Source organism: Anastrepha ludens, chromosome 4 (assembly GCF_028408465.1).
Source record: "Anastrepha ludens isolate Willacy chromosome 4, idAnaLude1.1, whole genome shotgun sequence".
In the NCBI taxonomy this organism is placed as follows: domain Eukaryota; kingdom Metazoa; phylum Arthropoda; class Insecta; order Diptera; family Tephritidae; genus Anastrepha; species Anastrepha ludens.
The window spans coordinates 115,446,174-115,471,400 of NC_071500.1; the positions used below are offsets into that span (position 1 = coordinate 115,446,174).

The 25,227-nt window shown below is 39.8% G+C and overlaps 1 protein-coding gene across 1 annotated transcript; it reads left to right on the plus strand.

Moving 5' to 3' along the window:
- The first annotated feature begins 23,165 nt into the window (after nt 1-23,165).
- Nucleotides 23,166-24,233, plus strand: LOC128862314 (translation initiation factor IF-2-like). The gene has a single exon (XM_054100873.1). The coding sequence runs from the start codon at nt 23,338-23,340 to the stop codon at nt 23,899-23,901; it is 564 nt and encodes a 187-aa protein (XP_053956848.1). The 5' UTR covers nt 23,166-23,337; the 3' UTR covers nt 23,902-24,233.
- Nucleotides 24,234-25,227: the final 994 nt, after the last annotated feature.

Sequence of the window (25,227 nt, forward strand, 5' to 3'; positions counted from 1 at the left end):
ACTGTAGTTGAGGTAGGTCAGTGCGGGGTAAGAATGCGCTGAGTAAGTAAATAAACACGAAATATATTTCCATATGCACATGTGTTTGTATATATGGCTCGCTGTGTCTGAAAATTGCTATATAAAGGGTGTATTTTTTTAGAGGTTAGGTTTTCAAGTTGGCACTACTTTTTTCGTAGATGGTCTTTTTGACAGCTGTCACTTGATTTATGCTCAGTTTGGTTTGCCATTTCATAATGAATAGACTTACACCTGATCAAGCGCGTCGCACGTTCGGTGAATGGGCCCAAAACGAGATGGCTCCCGATCCCGATTTTCACAAGAAAATTTTGTTCAGCGAGAAGCTCACTTTTGGTTGAATGGGTATGTCAATAAGCAAAATTGTCGCATTTGGAGTGAACATAATCCACAAGCCATTGCTGAGACGCCGTTACATCCTCAAAAAGTCACTGTTTGGTGTGCTCTATGGGCAGAGGGAATCATTGGTCCATATTTCTTTAAAAATGAAGCCGGTCATAATGTTACAGTCAATGGTGAGCGCTATAGAGCCATGATTAATGACTTTTTCGTGCCTGAATTGGACGATGTTGATGTGGACGACCTTTGGTTCCAACAAGACGGCGCTACATGTCATACAGCCAACGCAACAATCGATTTATTGAAGGAAACTTTTGGTGAGCGCATTATCTCGCGCCGTGGACCTGTGGCGTGGCCTCCAAGATCGTGCGATATAACACCGCTGGACTATTTCTTGTGGGGCTATGTGAAGTCGCTTGTCCACGTAGATAAGCCCGAGACGATTGACGACTTGGAAGAGAATATTCGGCGCGTTATTGCTGACATACGGCCCCAATTGCTGCAAAAAATGGTCGAAAATTGGGCCTCGCGGCTGGAATTTATTCGAGCCAGCCGCGGCGGCCACTTGCCGAAATCATTTTTAAAACATAATGGCAAACCCTTATCTTTATAATAAAGCTAAATTCTTGGCCATAACATTAAATTATATACGTTTTATTTCATCTTGAAAACCTAACCTCTAAAAAAAACACCCTTTATATCATTTAAATTTATCTTCTAGAAAATACTAGCTTATACCCGTGGGTTTCACCCCACATTTCTATCAAAAAGTATGCAATGTAAATAAAACAACTTTAACTTTTTTAAGTCAGTTTAGGTATTATTTAAAGCGATCGGATATACGACATTTTTTGTTATATTATTTTGAGTATAAATAAAAAGGTTTTTCGGTGTGCCAACTCTGGAACAGGCTACATATAATTGGCCATGGGTAAAACATGAGTTGGTTAGATTGACTCCTGCTACAGCTAATGATTGTCCCTGAGCTTTATTTATGGACATTGCGAAAGCCAGTCTAATAGGAAATTGGAGGCGTTTAAAATTGAAAGGCATATCCGTCGGTATTATTGGAATTGTTGGTATGAAAACTTTGTGGTTTTCAAAATTTCCCGATAAAACCATAGCTTCTATAACATTCGGTAAAAGTTTCGTGATGATTAGCCTTGTGCCATTGCATAAATGTGGAGGATCCAAATTACGCAGCATAATTATCATGGCCCCCTTTTTAAGCATCAGTCGATGAGGAGGAATTCTTGATGGGTCCAAGGAGTTAAGAAACTCAACGGGATAATGAACAGCCTGGGATTCTTCGACGACTGTGTCAATGGAATGATAAGTTGTGACAGTTCCTGGTAGTATTTCTTGAATTTTGGAATTAATGACATTTACATCGTCATTCTTAGGTGCCAAAATTGCCCTTTTTCGAAGCCATCTATAGTTTGTGTGATTGGCTGAAATATTTGGAAATACCCTTTCTATCAAAGCATCGACTGATAACATAAGTTGACAAAAACCTGGAGGAAAAGAAATTAAATTTGGTGGTAAAGAAACTGGTATTTTTCCATTGCCTATTGTAAGTAGTTGTTCAGAAAAATTTTCTGCTGAAGCATCTCCTCCCAAATGTGCTCTCATATTTGTAGAAAGAGTCAATTTTTGAACGTAGTCCCATAGGTATGACGATTTTAAGCAGGCATTCACTTCATCTGCGGCGGTAAGCTTTCCCAATAAGAGAATGCATTCAATTCATCAATACCTCTATCGTTGATAATATAAATTCGTTTCTATATCAAATGGTCTAACCCCCCTTTTTCTCTAAGCTCATATTTTTTCTAGGAGTACTAAATACTAACTTCATTAAACTTTTTACCAATTTTTGGTATTCTACCATAAATGCGTCCCAAATCCCATTTGTACAGGAGGTGTCACGCCCCATTTCTAACTATCACCAGTTTTCATGCAGGTGTTAGGTATTAACCTTATATAATCTCTTACCGAATTTCAGTTGTCTAGCCCAAATACTTCCGGAGATATGGACAATGAAAAATTGCATTTATATGGGACGTGCCAAGCCCCCTTTTTCGTTTTTCTCAGTTTTCTTGGAGGTGTTAGGAATTAACCTCATATAACTCCTTCCCAAATTTCATTGGTCTAGCCTAAATACTTCCAGAGATATGGACTATAAAAAATTCCAGTTGTATGGGAGGTGCCATGCCCCCTTTTTCGTTATACGCAGTTTTTCTGGATGTGGTAAGGATTAATGTCATATAACCCCTTACCAAATTTTAGTAGTCTAACGTAAATACTTCCAGAAATACGGACTGTTAAAAATTTCAGTTGTATGGGAGGTGCCACGCCCCCTTTTTCGTTATACGCAGTTTTTCTGGATGTAGTAAGGATTAATGTCATATAACCCCTTACCAAATTTCAGTAGTCTAACGTAAATACTTCCAGAAATACGGACTGTTAAAAAATCCATTTGCATGGGAGGTGCCACGCCCCCTCTTTAGTTATACGCAGTTTTTGTGAATGTGGTAAGGATTAATGTCATATAACCCCTTACCAAATTTCAGTAGTCTAACGTAAATACTTCCAGAAATACGGACTGGTAAAAATTCCATTTGTATGGGAGGTGCCACTCCCCCTTTTTAGTTATACGCAGTTTTTGTGGATGTGGTAAGGATTGATGTCATATAACCCCTTACCAAATTTCAGTAGTCTAACGTAAATACTTCCTGAAATATGGACTGTTAAAAAATCCATTTGCATGGGAGGTGCCACGCCCCCTCTTTAGTTATACGCAGTTTTTGTGGATGTGGTAACGATTAATGTCATATAACCCCTTACCAAATTTCAGTAGTCTAACGTAAATACTTCCAGAAATACGGACTGTTAAAAAATCCATTTGCATGGGAGGTGCCACGCCCCCTCTTTAGTTATACGCAGTTTTTGTGGATGGGGTAAGGATTAATGTCATATAACCCCTTACCAAATTTCAGTGGTCTAACGTAAATAATTTCAGAAATACGGACTGTTAAAAACTCCATTTGTATGGGAGGTGCTACGCCCCCTATATATATCAAAATATTTTTCAGCCTATGACCATCCCGGTAAGGTATCCAGTTCGTGCTTCAAATTTGGTTACGATCGGTTTATGCGTTTAGGACGCAAGTCGATCTATAGATACATACATAATTTGAATTTTATATATATAGATATACTCATGCATACGTACCAACTTGAGTAAAAAGTTCCCGGAATACAATCCGAAAATTCAAAATACAAGTTTATTTCTCTAAAGTGGCATTATCGCCTTCAAAGTGCTCCTTATTGACTGCAATACACTTTGATCCAGCTCTCGAAACATTTCTGGAGCTCTATTTTCGGTATAGCCATCAGAGCCGAACCATCCCGATTTTTTACTTCCTTTCTTCCTTAAAAAGAAAAAAAATCGTCAGGCGCCATATCAAGTGAATTCAATGGCTGCTGAATAATGGCACTGGACGACGGTGCGTTATCATGGAGCAAAATTCACAGGTTGTTTCCCACGAAACCTTTCGTTTTTGGCGAATCGCTTCACGTAAACGTGTATAACCAAACCTTATTAACTGGTTGACCTCCTGGCAAAAATTTATGGTGCACAAGACTGCTGTAATCCATAAAAACTGTGAGCATCGCTCAGTCGGAGTTCTCCATTCACTCTTCTCATATTTGTTTTACGTCGTACTATAAGCCCACGTCTCGTCTCCGTTAATGAATGTTGGATCGGATTCAGTGTGGCGATATCAGCACGGTCCCTGATTTGCATGAAATTTAGGTCCTTTGGAAGCAACTTTGCAGCCACACGGGGCAAACCTAAATCGTTAACTACAATGCCCAATAGATGCAAAAGCAAGCTCTCTGATGTTTAATTTGCGGTTATTGATCAACTTTTCTTTCCTTGATGCTTTAATCAGTTTTCGATGTCGACGGCCAGCCATTCCGTTCAACATCTTCGATGGACCCACAATCTATTCTGAGGGTTTCAAGCCACTCGTCAACGGCTGTTCCCATTAGAGTATCATTACCGAAACAGTTTCCTAACAGTTCAGAGGTTTCCGCACCATTGAATCCATTTTTAACGAAAAAATTTTATACCAACTCGTGGTTGAAAATTCACCTGCAAATAATTGAAAACACGTGCAAAACTAGATTTACTCAAAACGGCGTAACTTAAAAAAACTAAAGTCTTAAAATTGAATCACCGCCGATGCCCAACATCGCGCAAGAGCGAGTCCCGTTGCCCTTTTGGTGGCCAGGTAGGGTTGTTTTTAGTGTGGGGAGTAGTGAATACTTAATCGACGTTTAAATCAATCAAATTTCGACGCATGTCCTCAACAGATCTTAGTCACCGATATGTCAACCAGAAAAAAAACAGGACTCAAATCAGTTGACTTAAAGCGTCACCTGGTGGTTGTTTCGAAAACTTTTGATCAAGGTGGTGTGAATACCATCATACTATTAATGTACATTTGCTTAAATATCGTAATATTTCAATGTATTATACTTTTATTTTACGATATTTATCTTAATAAAAACAAAGACAACTTTTTCCGAATGCGATCGTATTATTAGATGTCTCTAAGGTGGTCAATTCTGCACATTTATGTCAAAATAATTTCTTTTTGGTCTATGACACTCTTTCAACGAACGAACAATGTATTCTTTCGTACTCGCTGATCAGCTGAATTTTAGATTTTAGAATGATTTATCAGTTGACAGACATTCCGCATATCTATTGGATAGAATGAGTTACACATTAATAATATATTATATTTTTAAATACTTAATATTCATATACTGCACTTTGCCTTCTTAAAGCCTCTGCAAGCATATTTTTATTCTTGTTTCCATTTTTATTAAATTTTTATACCCACAGTAAAACAAACGAGTTCTGCTCATTCGTTTTTACACGCCTTCGCTCGCTTTCCTTCTTTATTAATTTTACTTATGCCTCATTTGCTAGCAAAACTCATTCTTATGCAATTCAAAGTAATAAAATGAATTTTAATAGTCACTTTCTCGTAATATACCCTTCTACAGGATTGGTAGTTTAAACAAATGGTTCCAACAATAATAGCCAAATACATACATATAAACATATAATGAAAGGGTATTTATCGCCTAGAAGACGTCCAAGCATATTCGTCGAATATAAATTCTTCCGAATAGCCCAGAAGGCGAAAATGGAATATATTCGTATAATAAATGCAACGAAATGAAGCTCGTAAATTCGAAATTATTATAGCCAATGAATGTTAAATATTGCTTAAACAAATTGCATCAAAGCACAAGCTCGTGCATATGTATGTACGTAAGCGTAGTAATATAAATATAATTTTAAAAGCCATCAAGCCTTTCAAGCCAGTAGATTGACTAGGTTGATAAAATACACCAACGCTAGCCAGCACAATATTTCGGAAGGGTGCACAAGGTGAATGTTCAAGCGCAATGCCAGTCACTTAGAAATAATACAATAACATACACACGACATTGTTCAGGGTGGGCCATATAGCGTTTGCTTTTTGCACCACCTATTTTTTTGAGAATGGTAACACAAATGACATGTCAAATGTGTTCATAATTTACTTAAAGGTTTGGAATTTACGAAATGGGACGCTATACGCTTGAACAAAATTGGTAAATATTGAAAACCTATTTCCAAAGTGGTGAGTCTTCTTCTTCTTCCGCGGTTACAGTAGAGTAGTGATGGGCAAACTCAGCACATTTGCACTGTGCAGCAGCGTGTGCTTCTGCGTGCGTAAAAGTGCTAGGTGAAGGGGGATAACAAAGCACAGGGAAGAAACAGAAAAATTGAGCGAGTTGTGACTGTGTTTGTACCCTGAATGAGAGAGCAATTATTCTTGAATTCTTACCAGGGATGCCAACTTTTAACTTCATATCAACAAATTTCTAAAAAAATAGGTTTTTTTGGTACATTTTTCTTCAATAACTAAATTTAATACAATACATATTACACTTTCTATTATAATAATGAATTAAGATAATGAACAACAATAAACAAGCAATTAAACATTTCAAAAGTTCGCGTAATACTGTTTTTTAATTGCTAGATGTAAAGAAAATTAAGACCTCTGAAAATATTTAATTTGAGATTAAATTAAAATCTTACATATTGAAAAGCAATGTCAGTTAAATCTTCAATAATATTGATCACTGCATAAACTGACGAATCTGTAAATTATTCACACTTATGTTATGATTACTTAAATGGTTTTTGAGATCGGATATATTTTTTTAAATTGAGCTAAGAAATCCAGAAAATCAATTTTTTTAGCAAATTACTTTATAAAACTGCAAACTCTCTTCAGCTACCGAAGTTTGTCGAATGTTTCAGAATTTTTAGCTACTGAATGATACCATTTTTTCTTTTATTTTTCACAAAAAGTGGACGTGATTGATAACTAATTTCGCCCATCTAAATCCAATACACTCTGATATGCACAACTGCAAATAAAAATAAACAACTATGAGTATACAATCATGTTTATAAATTATGAATAATAAAATCAACAATACCCAAAATTGATTCCCACATTTAACAACTGCGGCAACTCTTACTCATAAGTTTTGACATTTCATAAATAAAATCAGTTTTTTCGTGATTTCTTCATTTTTCGACGATATTTTTTGAGACCGTAAGTTACGTATTATTTTCGCATAAAAAACCACTAATATTAAGTGTATTTGTATGGTGTGGATGCAGTGAAAGTGCTGAAAATTCTATTTAAAAGTTTGAAACGGCGAACGTCAAAACAAAGTGCACAGTGTTCAACTGCCGACAAAAACCTAAATTTATTTCTAATGTGTAATATATTACTCTGTTTTAACTTTTAATTTAGATAAACAAAGTTAAATAAAATATTAAATATAAAACATTAAATATAAACATTCAGCATGACCTCAAATAAAAGAACATTGTTAAATTTGAATCCGAAGTGGAGTGTAACTTTTTTATGCAAATATGTAGACGGAGAATCACAATGCCTTGTATGTGAAAAACGTGTGGTGTGTAAGGTTTTTAACATAAAGAGACATTATGAGCTGCACAGGAGTGATTATGATGAATATATAGGAAAAGAAAGGAAAAGTACAATATATACAAATCCTTAAGTCTAAACGAAGAGCCCGATTCGATGTGCCAAATTACAGAAGGTCGGAAAAATTCAAATTATTCAAATTTTTTTTTTTTAATTTCTTAGGAAAGCGAAGATTACGTTGTAGATGCAAAGCGTGCAACTTATGAAATCGCGTTAAACCTTGTTCGTGAAAATCGTGCATTTCCGGATGGCGAATTGGTGAAGTTTTGTATATTAAAAGCAGTAGGAATTTTGTCCCCTTATCTCGTAGAACTATAAGCAGACGAGTAGATGAAATGGCGGAAATTACAGAATCGCAGTTAAAAGAGCGTATAAAATCATTCACAGCGATTTCATTGACAATTGATAAAAGTACAGATATATCCGACATAGCCCAATTAGCGATTTTTATCCGAGGAGTTGATGCCCACCTAAATATATGTGAAGAACTTTTGGACATTATTCCAGTGACAGGGACGACTAAAGGTGAAGATTTATTTCAATGTGTTAATGAATGTACTGAACGTATGGGTTTATCATGACGAAAAGTGGTTTGCGTTGCCACCGATGGTGCGAAATCCATGAGCGGATGCAAACAAATTTCTCTAATCATTTTTGTGTACTTTGTCATACTGTGCGCATTGACATATGCGTGTGATTTGAATTTGAGAGCAACTTAGTACTCACCAAGAATACCCACTCTGCTATGATAATTTCCTCAATGTTTTTTGAAAAAATCCTCTATTTTTTTGAATGGAAACATGTATAAATTGTCGTTTTTAACAAAATAAAATGTATAACATCCATTGTTTAAATAAAACATGGCTGGTTGAGATTACTGTTCGCTGTTGTGACCAGCATTCTTTAAAAAAAAATGCACTAATATAAAAACATACGATATACATACATACTTATATGTAAACGAAGACAATTTTTTCATTCAGAAAAATATACACCGATTTGTCAGTACAAATTTATCTCCACATGGTTTAGCAACTATGAAACTTTGACATGCGAATGTTCAAACTTCTTGAATATAAAATCGCCTATGCTTCTTGGTTACAAAAATTATAAAAGTAAATAAAATAGAAATTTGCAAAGATGATGTTAATATTCAAAGAAGCGTATCCAATAAAAAAAAACCAAAAGCATTTTATTATTTCATATGAACGATCAACACTTCGAAATCCCTTAACATGGAATGAAGTCCCCTTATCTGGTAACTTTGCTGTTGGCAAAGCTTCACTCTCTTTTTTACAAACACATATGCGTAACTCAGAAGTGATTAATATACGTACACGCCTATTGCTTACCCTTCTAATGTAAGTTTGTCGCCCCCCCATCTAGCACTTTGCTAGCACGCTCTGCTGCGAGCGTGCCACGCTGCTGCCCGTCCCTACAGTAGAGCGTTACCGTGACATGCCCAACGAGTTTTTGTTTCCAAAAATTGAAGAGGATGACATGGACGACATTTGGTTTCAACAAAACGGTGCAACTTGTCACACTGCCAAAGTTACACTCGAACTTTTGGATACCGTTTTTGAAAACCGAATAATCAGCCGAAATTCCGATATCAATTGGCCGCCTCGGAGCTGCGATTTAAGCCTGTTCGACTATTTTTTGTGGGGCGCCGTTAAGGACAAATGCTATGCAAACCATTAAGAGACGATTGATGCTTTAAAACACGAAATGGAAGTTACCATTCATGAAATTGGAGCCCAAACAATCAAAAATGTGCTTATAAATTGGGTTGATCGAATGGCCTACTGTAAAGCCAGTCGTGGCAGTCATTTGAACGATATTATTTTTCATTCATAAATGACAATGTTCAATCTTCAAAATAAAAAAAAGGTTTGAAAAAATTTTGATTAGTTTTTTTTTTGCCGATTCAAAAAGCAAATTGTACATGGCCCACCCTATACATACACCTGTAAATAAGGTTTTGTGAAAACGTAAACAGTTTTGTTTTTAACACACTTTTATTAGGTCGGGTTGTATGTATGTATGTATGTATGTATGTATGTATGTATGTATGTATGTATGTATGTAACGGAATCTTTGAGCTTAATTTTCGTTGGCTTCTGAAATTTTGCACACCTATCAAGGACCGATGACAATGCAATAATTTGATAAAAGTTTTCCATTATCCTTATTGGGATTGCCAGGATTAATATTTTCTTTTTTACCTGTGGGCAAAAAGTAAGGTGAATTTGGTTGTAAAATGAAAAATCTTTATTTATTCTTGTAAATCAATTTCATCCCCTTCAAAATAATGCGCTCTCGATGAAATACACTTATGCCAACGATTTTTCCAATCCCCGAAACATGCCAAATAGTCCATTTCCGGTAGTGGTCTCTTGAGTTTTGGGAATAGCCAGAAGTCACACGGAGCCAAATCAGGCGAATACGGTGGTTGCGAAACGATATTCGTGGAATTTTTGGCGAAATAGTCACGAAGAACGAGTGTAGTGTGAGACATGTGAGATACATTTTCCATTATCCTTATTAGGATTGCCAGGATTAATATTTTATTTTTTTAACACACTTTTATTAGCTCGGGACATGCATTTTGCTTCACTTTCATAACCTTCTGTACATAGGTAGTTGCCAATAGAATGATTGTAATATTTACTATATCAAGCATCCCACGCTTTTAACTCTAATTTGAATTACTCTATTTGTATCTTAATTTTTGTTATAATTCTGTTCTGAGGTAGTTGACTATGACTGATCCTTCGATTTGCTATTACTTCATTATAGGTCCCTTTGTCATTAAAATTTATTTTCTACTTTTTAGTTCGATTAGCAATAAAAGCGTGTTTTTTAGTTTTTTTAAACTATTTTTTTTTTGACATTTAAAGCTGGATATCGATTCTGAGTATAAATAATTATAAGTGATTTGACACACACACACAACTATAAGTTTTCTAGCATTCAAAGGGAAAATGAAATCAGAATTCAAATTCGTTTTTTGTAACGGTGTAATTCAATATACATAAGTGCAGGCATGATGCATAGATGCTTAATGAAAGAAATAAGGTGGCTCCACTACTACAGATTTTGTAATATATATATTCCCACATGAAAGCATAAGACAAAGTGTTGCCCTATTGGAAGGTTTTCGAAGAGAGTGGAAGTTATATTGATCAAAGAGAGGGATTATGTATTGGGTTGGAGGGAAAGTTCTGTCGTATTTTGAAGAAAATATTAAAATTCACTTATAAAGGTATGTGTTTAATATTAGTCAATTATATACTTATGCGCCTATATTTGTTACAACTTATTGCCAACTTTAAGGCAACCTGTAAATTCCTGTTTGTAGCAGTTAGAGTGAAATGTCAGGTGAATACGGTGGGTGACTAAGGACTTCCCATCCTAAGGTATTCAGTTTTTGTTGTGTTACCATGGCAGTATGCAGGCGAGCCTTATCGTGGTGCAACACTATTCCTTTTCTGTACCCTTTTTCTTTGAACGCTCATTTAATTTATCCAGCTCATTGCAGTACAGATCCGCGTTGATGGTTTACCCTGTTTCCGCATCTCGTAACACACTGGGCCTTTTCTGGCCCACCACAAACAAAGCAGTACTTTCCGTTGATGGATTCTTGGTTTTGGAACTGTTGCTGATGCTGTTCCTGGTTTGCAGTAAGATTTGTTTCTCTTTATATTCTCGTAAAAAATTCACTTTTCATCTGCAGTAATCAGCTTGTCCAAATCAGCTAGTGATGAACCCATTCTTACACGGTCAGACAAATTCTTTTCCATTAATTCATGTGGAACCGAAGCACTTTGCTTTATCACTAACCCAAGAGATTTAATGTGGTCTCCAACAGTTGTATGATGAAAGCCAAGCTCTTCTCGACTTAAGTGTGGATTATTTTCCAACATGGATCGTTGCCTCTTTTGTGCAGACTCAATAGGCTCATAACGTTGTCTAGGACGATGGCGAAGAGAAGGGGCGACAGGGGTAACTGAGCCTTACGCTTGCGTTGGTGGTGAATGGGTCGCCGTTGTGGAGCACTGCCAGTTCGAAGATATCGTAAAGGGCTCACTATGTTTTATTATTATATTATATTATATATTTTGAAATGGCATTATTTGTCGCTTGACGCGATTACCGAAAATATTAATGGAACTGCCTTATTTTTTTTCATCGCGCTATAGAGGAATTAATTTGGTTTTTGCATGAAAATATTATGCAGGAATTTATTGCTAAGTAAGAAAAATACTAGAATTTCGCTTGTTGCCACAAATGTGAAATTCGCAACCGAATATTTAGGCGCAAATAAATTAAATGCAGCTTTAGCCCATCAGTTAGCGCACTCAAGGCTAATTACCTGCAAAGGTGACACTGCTGTAGATTCGCAGATGCAAATATATGTAACGCAAATAAATGTAGATCTGTGTGTACATACACACCTTCCAGTGCAGCCAGATACATACCTACATATACTTTAGCAGAAGTTCAAAGGAGTGCGATTTTATCTAATGCAGATGCAAATATACACACATACACACATACACAAGTCACGCCCACAGAAGGTGCTCACTTATAGGTGAAAAAGCTAAAACTTTGGCAGTTAAATGTTTTACCAAAACTTTACAATCTTGTTGAACCAGTTTTATTGTTTTTGCGTTTGAGCGGTGTGACGGTTTTTGCTTTTAGTTCTTTTTTCCCGTTTTGGATTCGTGTGACGTTGTTGAAACTGGTGCGAAAACCAAGGGCAAAGTGCAAGTTGCTAACTCCGCAAAGAAAAGAAACAAAAATGGCTAGGCAGGAAAAAGCAAAGGGTATATCAAAAATAGAAGCAAAAGTGGAAGTGGAGGTGTTTAAAATGCGCAAAAACCAAATGAGCAAAAGTCATTTACGAATGTGTGCAGCTGCTTGTGTGTGTGCGTTCAAGTATAGGTGTTTAAGGGACCCGGCGAAGCAGACCAACTTTTCGGCTGAATGGTAAAGTGACAAATGTGGGCGTGTGAACGTTGAGGTAGACAACTCAAAGCTTGGCGTCAGGTGCACACTCACATCTGTGTCTATTTGTGTTGGCGTGTTTGGCTGCGTAGATGTGAAATGCTTTGCATTTGCCAATTTATGGCAATCGAAAAGAGGTTACATCTTATTTAGGTATACAGTGCGTTAAACAAATGTGGCACAAAGACTTAATGACATGTTAGGACACTTTATTTGTTTTGTATTTTATTTTAATAATCTTTTATGAAAATGTTCTTAAATTTTCAACAAAAATCAGAAATAAAAAGTTTGAATTTTTGTAAAAATTAAAGAAATTCCACAAATTCTCATTAAATTTTCAAACTTTTTAATTAGAATTGGCGGACTTTTCAAATGATCCTCGTGCGATCCCAAGTGTAATGTCACATTTGAAATAGCTTAGAGAAAATTCCTTCAAAATACATATATACATGGCAAAAATTCACTCAGATGTATGGCATTGCCTGGAGGAGGAGGTCGACTCATCTCAGCATCTTCTCCTCAGCTGAGATTCAAACATTTTGGCTCTCAGTTTTTGCACCTGAAGAATTTCATCAGTAGGATGAAGCGCTTAACACAACCGTGACTAATAATCATTTTGAATTTCTCTCGATATCGTCTAAACATAGCTCCCTGCCCCTCTCCTTTGTCCTTTCCCTCGTGTCTTTCTCCCTTTTATTCCCATAATGGTATCAGAATGGACAAAACGGGGTCGCGCATGGGCATCCATTTTGCCTATGCTTCTGCCTGCCAATGAGTCACCGATGTTGATAAAATCTTTTCAACACCCAAAGTGGTGACTGAACCTAAAACCTTCCTCCTAGATATCACGCATAACATCAACATTTTATCACCAGCAACCAGTGGGCTGATTGCGCTCGAAGCGCTATCACAATACATTCACCTCCTTAAAGTCACCTGATTTATCTACATACATACATACATGCAGACATACATGAATAAATAAACATTACTTACTACGAGCAAATTCAAAAATATGACAAAAAAGCAGCGAAATGTTGATATTTAAAAAAGATATATTTTATATTGAGTCTCATATGAATTCCATGAAAAGCAATATCGAATAATGCGCAACTTCAACAAATAGCAATAACTCTCCCTTGCGCAATTTCGCACACATACACACGTATATGTGTAGGTGCACTCTTGCATATTCATGTACGAGTATGCAAACAAATCTGCATTCGCACCTACTTACAAGAATAAACAAAGACGTTCAGTCATTTTTCGAACAGCAGAGTATGCGAACTCACACAGATACCCACACACATGCACAGATTCGGTACACTTAGTATGCGAGTCGGAAAAGCGGATGACAAGTGCCTGCCATGAGATTCCAAAGAAAGCCGGCCCCCAGCGCAGCGCTCGAGCTCCTGTTGGGAAACCAATCTTAAAAATTGCGCACAATTGCAACGAAATAAATTCGCAATCACACATTCATGCAAGTTGAAATGTGAACAATGGATGCAACCGATGCAACGGAAATGCGAAGAAGAAGAAATTTGTAAGGAGTGCCTGCATACAAAATGTTAAAGTTCTATGACAAAATGTTGCCGCGCAATGCCCGCTACAGCGAGTACTCTTGAAAATACTTACATACGGGGGCACTAACAAAAGTTCGGTAAATTGAATGGAAAAAAGCATGCATTTTTTATTTTAAGTTCTAATCTCCATTATTTTTATCTTCTTCACATCATCGCCATTAATTTCAATACATTTTTTCACCACAATCGCGTTTTGCATTTATTTATTCTCTCTTCATTATGCCTTATACCAAAGATTTTTTCTCCCAAATTTGTCTTAGTTTCTGGAAATAATCAGAAACCACATTTCAAGCAGTTTTCAGCATATCATTTGGCAGTTACTGCCTGGGAAGAATCTAACGGAATAACAGCAACAATTTTTGCTCTGGTGAAGTAAGCCGAGATCATCACATTTGTTGCTGACTTCTCCTGTATGGTTTTCACAGGTGGATTTGCTCCTTTCGGGCTTCATACTATGGACAGCTGTTTGGTTTTAAATTCATACTTAAAAAACCAAGCTTCGTCTCCTATTACGATAGCATTTAAGTTGTTAGACTCTCCGGTTTTGAATTTTCTTAGCTCTTAATAATTTTCTTAAAATATTGAGCGAAATTTTATGTATTGCATTATTATGCATACTCGCATTCAGACCCTTGTTTTTTGTCGAACTGACGAGCAAGTACAGCCCTCAGACAACATTAAGTCTATTGTATTGCACTCGGGTTGCCTTTTTAATTTTACGTAAGTCTACCTGACCTCCGAAAAAATTGGAGTAGATCTTGTGGTAGCAGGAAGCCAAGGCGGTCGCTTCTTAACACATCAGTGCCAAACACCTCATGCCTTATTCGAGCGAAGGCCGGGAAGACGCACAGAAAGTGGTCCACCATCTCATCCTCCTCTAGTTGCCTACCTTTTTCATGTGCTTTGCCTACAGAAAGTGGCCCGTCATCAGTCCAACCAGCTGTCTGCACTCCCTTCTGCTTCTTGAAAGGAGGATTTGCGACAGTCGATCGGACATGACAGGTAATTCGCTTTTGGGTTGTACTAACCCATTTGCTGGCCGTGGCTTCGATGGCTGCAGAAGGGAGTTTCAAGACGGGCTCTGGGTCAAAGTAGTTGGCCTTAGAGCCCATCCTAGCTAAGGAGTCAGAGGTCTCGTTACCCACGATACCCACGTGTCTCGGACCCATGTTATTGTAGAATCAGGCTATTATGTCTACCGACATAGTTCAGCCTGGATTTATAGGACTCGACTACCCCTAATGTGGTTGGGGAGCTGTCTAAGGCCATGAGCGCAGCTTGGCTGTCGCTAAAGACACATATATCATCGCTTCTTGAACAGCATACACCTCCTCTTGAAATACAGATGCATGCATTCCAAGAGCAAAGTGCAGTTTTGTCCTGCTGGATTCCACGTAGACCCCAGAGCCGGAGCCGGGCTCGGTCCTGGAGCCATCCCTTCTGCTTAATGACAAGGGAATTTGCGACAGTCGATCGGACATGACAGGTAACATCAGTTTTGTCCATCTGCAGCCTTTCTCAGCCTGCCAAGCTCACTTGTGGGTTCAAGAAAGCGGTTTGCTAACCTAGACTTTGATGGCTGTAGAACCCTACTCACTACATATCATTTCCTGTGCCATTCATGGGTCTTCGTCAATTTTTCGCTTCACCAGGGCGACATTTATCACCTCGGTCGACGATTTTAGCCGTCCTTCCCAGGGCTCGTCCTTCATACAAAAATGTTCGGTGTGGCATCTTTGATGCCACTCACAAATAGTCTTAAGAGATTGGGTGTCCGTTTTATATGTAGCTTGGAACTCACTGATAATTCCAACCGGTTTGAGTCGTCGTCGAAAACCGTAAAGTGTTGAGTAGCGAATTTCCTATTGCGTTGGTGGCGAAATTTCTTCTGACATTTCACGTTTTCTCGTCTCTTTTCGAATCGACTTTTGTAAAATTTTGAATAAAACATCGTAAGACTATAACAAAAATAATAGCATTTGAAAATTATCCAAAAATAAAAAGATACTATCGATTTACCGAAGTTTTGTTAGTCCCTAGTACGAGTATATGTAAAAATGTATGTATATTATATATGAATGAATTGTATATTATATATTATATAGCGGTATGTTTGTAGGTAAATCCAGAAATACACGCATGCTTGCTTTGACTTGCACTGGCTGTAGATGAAACTATATTACAGTTACATATATTTCGTATACACGCCACTCAATGGGACTGTTGGAAATACCTAAACGATAGCGAATGGAGTGCATTATGTGTGTGTGTATGTGCGTCTATTCATTTGAGAGAGTGTAGCTTTGTGAGTGGCTGAATGCCAGCATTTCCGTTGTACAACCAGTACAGTTGACTATTACACCCACATCTGATGCATTTGTGCGGTCCACATGCACTTATTTCTAGACCTAAGCCCTTTGCGCCCCTATTTTCCAACACTGCTCTCTAAACTCCTCTTCCTTGTATTTGCCTGTCTAACAATGCTACACTTTTCAATTTCCCAGTACAAACACTTCAATAACTCCCCATTGGTGGCTTAAACGCTTAGTTCAGTGAGCTGGAAAACAAATGATAAAGCGATAAGCAAGCGACAATGAGGTTGTTGGAGCTGAGGCATAAGCAACAGCAGCAGCTTCATGCCTAGTTGGGCGCAAATCAAAAGCTGTAGAGTTGGACACCCAAATCTCCACCGTTTCGCTGCCAAATAATGCCAAACATATCTGTGTGCACAAATGCATTATTCTGTGCGAGTGTGAGTTTGCAAATGAAATTTCAATTGAAAATTACAGCATATCAACATCATAGCATTCTAAAGCTCTGCTTTTTGTTTCGCGTTGTTATCACATCAACTCACGTCGCTCAGTGTGTTCGTCAACAGGTATCAGCAAGCGCCCACAAAACCATATGAACAGGCGTGTGCTGCATAAGTGAGTGTGAATCTATTATCGTTACCTTCCTTTTTGCATCTCTTCGGTGCCCGGCCCCTATGTCTATACCCCATTCAAGATTTACTCATCTAAATTATGATGCCGCTCGGCGCGCGTCATTGAAGGGCCCTGAGCGTAGATTTTTTGATGTGATTGGTTTTGAGATACAATTTTTTTCTTCTTTCGCTGTGATGGTGGATGTGAGTGACGCAGCCCAGACCCGATTAGCACAAAAGATAACATTTTAACACACCACTCGTAGAACCACTGCTTTTTATTAGTCGAACGATCTTGATTTGACTGTGAATCTGCATATGACGGCTATTTTCTTTTCTGTTAACCGTCTTTCAAGTTAACCATCGAGAATTTTCCTAGCATTCTATGTCGTAGAGCACTTTGACCTGCGCACCTTCAAAAATAGTGAAAACCCACTTTCCTTAGATTCTTTTTGATTGCAGCTGCTACACCTATCGTTGTACGGCCACCCCACCTTCAGCATTGTCTTCCAGAGGTCAGTGGTCGATTATTGTTGACGTAATTGTGAATATGTCTGCTCAACAACTCACAAGATATGGATTTGTTGAAATTGGGCCACGTTTGTTTAGTTATTTTTCAGGTGTCCATCTGCCAAAGGCCTGCTTCTGGAATAGCGAGAAGGTCGCTCTGAATTCAAATTCCATTCCTTTTGCGTGGGGAACTTTACCTTAAACTCTATTCTAAAGTCTAGGGTAGCGGTAGTAAAATCTGATGAGTTGCTAGTAAGCCTTTGGCTGCCTAAAATAACCCTATGACCAAACATCCTAGCATTCCAAAAACCACCTTATTATATTCTGAAGGCGATGTTCGTTGCTGTTAGACGTAGTTGTAAGTTGTCCGTTGGTAGCAGATAGAGCCTACCTAAGATAGAGCTACTGGGAACGATATCATAGCGCCAGTTATTTCTGCGATGTATACCTGTAGCCCCCTTGGGGGAACCTGTTATCCCTATAGGGCGCGTCCCCAGGTGGTGGATAGGGGAACGCCTCCCAGATATGGAAGGTAGGAGAGTAGGTCTCCCGCGAACCACACAGGTCGAAGACGTAAACTTCGTTAAAAAAACTCCCTCAACCCAAGGTGTGATGCGACCCGTGCCTATTGGGTGGATTTGGCAGCCGGGGGACTAAATAAGGCTGTCTTCGTACGGAGCCCTCCTGATATCAGGCCGCCGCAGGTTGTAACGGTGGCCTTGCCATGGTATGGGGCGCTGCCATGGTCGACTGGATATTTCCCCACTATCCTCTTTGGTCATGGCATGGCGACATGCGCAGCTCCCTCGGCGGGGCAGGTGACCGTACGAACCAGTTGAAATGAAAAAACAAAAACTCAAAAATTCGGAGGACGGGAAAACAAACACGGAACAAACGGAAAAAATGACGGGAAAACATATTGACGCATCGACAGCACGGACTGATAAAAAAACAAACATGCGGAGAGACCTACGGGACAAGCAAACAGACAGACAGGAGGAAGTGACGGACGCACTTAAAAGACAGTCAGACAATTGGACAAGACGTACGAGCAAGGACGAACTGAGGATGACGGGATCACCCTCAGAGGATGAGCTCTTGGCCTCCAGACAAGAAACAGTTGAGGGCAAAGCTGTGGGCCACAGTACGCCAACAACTATAAATCAGCCAACAACATCCGCTAAAGCTATGGGGCAAAAGCGTGGCAATAAAGGTCCCTCGAGGTATAAACTTTACCAGAGGTCTCTCGCTATCCTTGGCAGGATTCGGAAAAACGAGACCGAAGGTAAAGTTCATCCCAAAGATGAAACCGACAAGGCAAGATGTCAGCGGAGACAGCGCTTCACGAGGTAATCCGAACAATAGAGGGCTCTCTAGAGAATAAACATTATACCATGGCGGCATTCTTGGATATAGAAGGCGCCTTTAACAATGTTAGTACAGATGCGATCCAACGGGCGTTGATAGACTTAGAGGTGGATAATTGCATCAGTAATTGGGCCATCTCTATGCTAGAAACCAGGATCACCAAAGCTAATATGGGTAATATCAGTATAACCAAGAAGGTCCACAGAGGCACCCCACAGGGGGGAGTACTGTCTCCACTTCTCTGGTTATGCGTTATTAGCAAAGTCTTAATAAAACTTAATAGAGGTGGGGTAAACGCGGTGGCGTACGCTGATGATGTGGTGTTAATGGCGTCAGGACTGTGTCCTAATACGATCAGTGGGATCATCCAAAGGGCATTAGGCGAGCTTAACTCCTGGGCCACAGGCTGTGGCCTAGGTTTAAACCCACGTAAAACAGAGCTTATGCTTTTCACCACCAGATATAAGGTACCACCTTTTACCCTACCAAATATTAACGGACAAACTCTCTCACTATCACTCAGCGCAAAGTACTTAGGGGTAATTCTGGACTCCAAACTAAGCTGGAAATTAAATGTTGAAGAACGGGTAAGGAAGGCAGAAATTGCTTTATATGCCTGTAAACGTATGCTTGGAAGAAGATGGGGTCTTCAACCTAAGCATACATTATGGCTGTATAAGACGGTTATACGACCTATTCTATCGTATGGTTCGGTAGTTTGGTGGAAGGCTCTAGGGAGAGAGTACAATACCAAACTAGTCGGAAGAATACAAAGATCAGCATGTGCAATAACGGGCGGTGCAATCAGATCATGTCCTAGAGAGGCTCTCAATGCACACACGTTATTCCAATAGACCTACATATTAAGAAGATGGCAACCATGAGTGCATTTAGGTTAAACGAAGCGGGTCGCTGGAGAGAAAAAACTTATGGTCATGCTAGTCTATTATTGCGACAAACTCAGTTAATCTCGGTGAGAACTGACTACATCGTCCCGACGGTAACTTTCAATAGGAATTTTGCCACTATCTTTCCAACTAAGGAAGAATGGAATAAGGGATTCTCTCTAAACAGCTTCGACACTACAGTCTATACGGATGGAAGTAAAATGGGCTGCGATGTTGGAGCTGGTATATAATATAATATATTCTCACAGACTTAAAATTGAGAAATCTGTGCGTCTCCCTAATACCAGCAGTGTCTTCCAGGCGGAAGTACTGGCGATTGGGGAAGCTTGCAGGCGACTAATCGCAGATTTCTCTTTTAAGGGTAATATCGCTATTCTCTCGGAAAGCCAAGCTGCAATCCAGGCACTGGGTTCGGCCACAACAACCTCCAAAGGGGTGGAACAAAGTAGGAATAGCCTCACCATCTTGAGTGAAAACCATAAAGTTACCTTAATCTGGGTCCCGGGACATCGGAACATTGAAGGTAACGAAAAAGCAGATGAACTGGCAAGAGGGCGATCTGCCATGAATAACGCTCTTGCAGAATCGGTATTCACACCATTAGGTGCAGTCAAGAGCACAATTTCCCAAAAATACCTCCGAATCGCTGACTGTAGGTGGAAAGTCCAGACGAAATGCAAAATTAGCAGAACGTTATGGCCCACCTACAACCTCAAGCAATCGTCGGCATTAATAAGAATGAAATGACGGGACGCCTGGAGACTAACGGCAGTCATAATTGGCTTTTGGTATATCGGAGAACAAGCAGCCAAAATGGGTATCCCTCACAATACATACTGTTACAGTTGGAAACAACCGGAGAAAAAGGAGACAATCTTCCATTTCCTCTGTGAACGCCCTGCCCTATGGAAGGACAGAATGTTAACCCTGGGCCAACCGCTGTTCGAGGATCTCGAACAACTATCTGGCTTAGACGTTAACAACCTAATAAGGTTCCTTAACCGCACAGACTGGATATAGTTATGCTGTAAAAAACCGTTAAACAAGTTGACAACCAGGATGTGGCAACAAAATGGCGCGGAAGCGCTAGTTTGATTCTGGAAGAATCACCACTTTAACCAACCAACCATGCCTGTAGCCGTCTGACGTTAGATTAGATTAGATTTGTGGGGGGTTGGACAAGTCCAAGCACTTAGTCAGTAGACCATTGTGCTACACCCGGATAGATATCAGTAGAAAGAATACAGATAGGAAAGATAAAAGGTGGATGGTAAAAATGGATAAATTAGTTTGAGGTTACTCTTCCACAAATCTCTTGGATTCATTGATGAATTTTAAGAGACCTGGAAGAGGAAGAGTATGAACTTTGTCCATACTCAGTGTATCGCAACCCAATATCCTAAGTCTGATTCTGGAAAATGCAGGACAGCTAAAGAGAAAATGCTCTGCAGTGTCGTCATTCTCAAGACAGGATAGGCATATCGGGCTGTCTACGACCTCCATGGTAGCCATATGCTGACCACAGACGTTGTGCCCTGTGATTACACCCATCAGTACTCTCAGGTCCTTCCTGCTGAGTTTTAGGAGAAAGTTCGCTGTTTTCCTGTTTGGTTATTTCACAAAGCACTTGGCTACTCTGCACGAGTTCAACTACGACCAACGACCTCTGTGGGTAGACCTCATGAAGTTGTCAATCCATAGTTGTATCGATGCGGAATTGACACCAAGAAAGGGTTCATGGACTAGTGGCATACTTGCAGAGCCTTCATTTGCCAATTTATCAGCTAACTCGTTCCCTGCATTACCTCAATGTCCAGGCACCCAAATAAGACTAACTCTGTTGTGTTTTGCAACACTGTTCAGTTTTGTCTTACATTCACCGACTAACTTCGAAGAGCAGCGTGGGTTACCAAGGGCTTTCAGTGCAGCTGGCATAGACTTCCGTAAAGAATACCGTGGCCATCTGTCCTGTGGTCCGCCTGACGTTGTACTGTTTGTTTGACATAGGCTGCTCTACTGTGACCGTTCGCTGTGGTAATCTTAAGTAGAATTAGAGGAGTTCCAATGAGGTTTACTTTCTTGAAACTATGGCTGTAGTTGATCCACAGTTGGGATGAGACGTCTGGGAATTTTTTCAAATTTTTGTATAGAGTTTGAAACTTGGATCCATATTGTTTTTGTTAGACAATGAGCAGTACTTTCGTATAAGTAATAGTGAACCTTAAAAAAATATTTAAAAAAAATAGCAAAACTGGTCCAAATGTTGATGTGCCGTCATTTACCGCAGGCTGTGTGCCATTATTCGCGCCAATAGCTTTTGCACCGCATATTCTGCGAGTGCGATTTTCTATCATCGGATGCATGTAGTTGCAAGTTGTGCATATAGTACAAGTTCACACATACATGTAATACATAGCGGTTTTTTTCTAAAACAAGTGACAAAACGGCGTTCAAAATCAAAGGAGGTGCCTTTTTCGAAAATTGTAACATTGTACTGCATGAGATTTTACCATCACTCCCCGGCTTTTGGACTCTTTTCGATAGTGTTGTTATTTACCGTGTTTTTTTCACCTTCTGCGCATGACGTCAGAATCACAATCTGCATACTCACATTTACTTTTTACATGTTAAGAATATAAAGTTTTCGCAGAAACTTATTGATGTGCAAAAACGTAAATCCGCCCATATTCCAAAAGAAAACTTTTTAATTGAAACTACGCGGCTTAATCAATTCACTGGTTCGAACATCTCAAGCCATTTCGCTTATTGCCTTTTGCCCAATTCGCTTTGCTATCGAATTTCCATATGTCAAAGGCACTTTTTGCGGAAAAAAGTACGTGCGGAACTAAAAAATTTGCATAGGCCGCAGCTGACAACAGGTAGAAGGCAAGCGACTGCCGGCAGGCGGCAGACGACACTCGTCTACCGGGTATGGGGATATTCAACGGCGGCCGGCCAGCTATCAGTGACTGATAGTTAGTCTCTCGATTGGTGGATCGAAAAGCAACAACAGGTAATTGGTATTATCGTTTTCGCTTTCATTGTGTCAATTAACACAAATTTATCTGCTTAAGTTTCGCTTCTGCCTTCGCCAAACAGCCAACCGCCAACAAAGTTTATAGTTTGGCTTGCGGCCGCTAAAATGTTCGTCACGTCCAGTCATAAAATCAGCATAATTCTAAAATGCTGGCAGGCAAGCAGAAAGCAGACAGCAGGCGGCAGGCAGTAGTCAGCATAGCGACGGCTTTACCATACAAGTCTGCTCCAAATAAGGATGTCCACGTCGCCAAGCAGTTCCTGCACGCCAAGCGGTTGGCAGCTGGACGTGCTCTCGAGGCAGTAGTTTCGCGGTGGCGCAGCATATAAAAGCTAAGTGTCCACTGTCTTTCGATATCAGTTCCCAGTGTTCACACACCCAGTCACACACACAGACTCTCCTTTCTTGAAGCTAGTTAAATTGCACAATTCGAATCAAACTTATCGCGAAACTTTTTATTAAATAAAAAAGTATATCCTCGAAAAATTAAACGAACTTAAAACTTCTCCATATTCCACTCGTGTGCCAGCAAAAACAACAGAAAATGGCTAAACTGCAAATTGTCGTCCTGTGTGCCGCGCTCGCCTTCATCGCCTGCATCTCCATCAGCGAAGCGGAGCCTCAGCAACGCGGACAACGCGTATACTATCGTCCTGCAGCTGCGCGCTACCAGCGTCCACGCACTCGCTATCTGGCCCGTCAGGAGGAAGCCGACGCCGTGCCTGAGGCACCAGCAGTCACCCCATACCCTTCTGCGGATGAACTGAAACCAGCTGTGCCCTTCGATGAGGGTTCTCCCGCTACTAACATTCCTGACGAAGTGTACGGTCCACCAGAAGCCAACCAGCCCGATGAAATATACGGCCCACCTGAGGTCGATGCCAACGAGTTGCCCGCCGATGCCCCCGTTGAGGCGCCAGCCGCTGACCCAGCTGCCGAAGATTTCCCTGCGCCTTTGGATGAACAGCAAGCTCGCTTGGTAGCTGTACGTCGCGCTGCTGCATTACGTCAACGCCAGCGCAAAGTGGCTGCCTACCGTCAAGCGTTGGCTGCCCGCGCCGCCGCACGCCCACTCAAGTTAAAGGCAGTGGCCCCGCGCCGCCATTGAGTTGATTGCGCTGATGCTGGAGTGTGAGTGCTGCAGAAGAGCTGCAAAAAGTTGTAAATTTTTGTAAATTTAAGAAAATTTTACCAACTTTTTATGCTTAATTTGAAACAGAAAAACATAAAAAACATAAAAAGTGCTTCCACTATTACAAATAATGTATGTATGTATGTATGTATGTGTATATATTAAGTTACTGCTGCGCCCGCAGCACATCACCGCCAATCCTAAACAATGTATCTAAAACAAGGACACCACTCAGCCGACACCACGATGAGAAGACTCAACTTTTGTAAATTATTTTATTTTTAATTTTGTTAACTGTTTGATGAAAATAAAGGTTTTCTTGCAACAAAAATTACGCGTATTATTTGCAGCTCTAGTTTTACGTTATAAAATGGGTTATAAAAAACTGGTTAGTGAAGCCTCAAATAAATTTAAGTTAAAAAAACTCAAGAGTTGTGCCAGGATTGCAACCCGCTGTGGTCATGAAACAGCAAGTGATGGAAAAAGTTGCTTCTTATAGTGAGCGTCCCTCGGCATAGCTCCGGTATATTTCTGTTAAAAAAAAATTCTCATAAAAAGGTTTCACATGAAAAACTGCGTGAGTGAGGCGGAATAGAATGGTAGGTCCCTACAATTATCGTTTGGTTTTCCGGCATTTCTTAGCAAATAAAGATGCTAACTCGCCGACCAGCGAAAAATCGCCTTACAATCTTTCTTGCACGAAATCCGGTAACTCCAAGTTAATCGCGCAAAATTCCTCGCGTAAGTTAGAACCGCAGGAATTGCAGTCATCGGCATGCACGCAATCCAAATATATTCGGCGTTGTATTTTGTCATGAGATTATTTTTTAGATTGTTGGCATATAAATTGTGTGCCTTTTCGGGTACCCTGGCTTCACTGTAGGTGCAACTGGCTATTCCTATCATCGACATTTCGTAGCAGCGCATCACAGCGAAAGTCAATCACGTCGCTCAACGTCAACTCCATTTCCAAATACAAACAAATGATTGCAAGGCTATAAATCAGCTTTGAAAATCACTTTGAAGAGAAGAGGCATTCGGAGCACATTTGATGGCAGTACAAAGGTAAAAGTGTGTTAATCATTACAATAACAAGTATGCGAACCAGCTGGTACTCACACGAAGGGCCTGAAACGCAATTGCATTGGATTCTCCCGGTTGTGTTTTTCTGTTTCAATTCCCATTGGAATGCCCGATTATGCAGCAACAACTACTCCTTGGGCAACAGAGGAAGGGAGAGCAAACAAAGCGTGTATTGGCGCATGTCACATGCAACATGCCATTCACCTAAAATGAATGCGT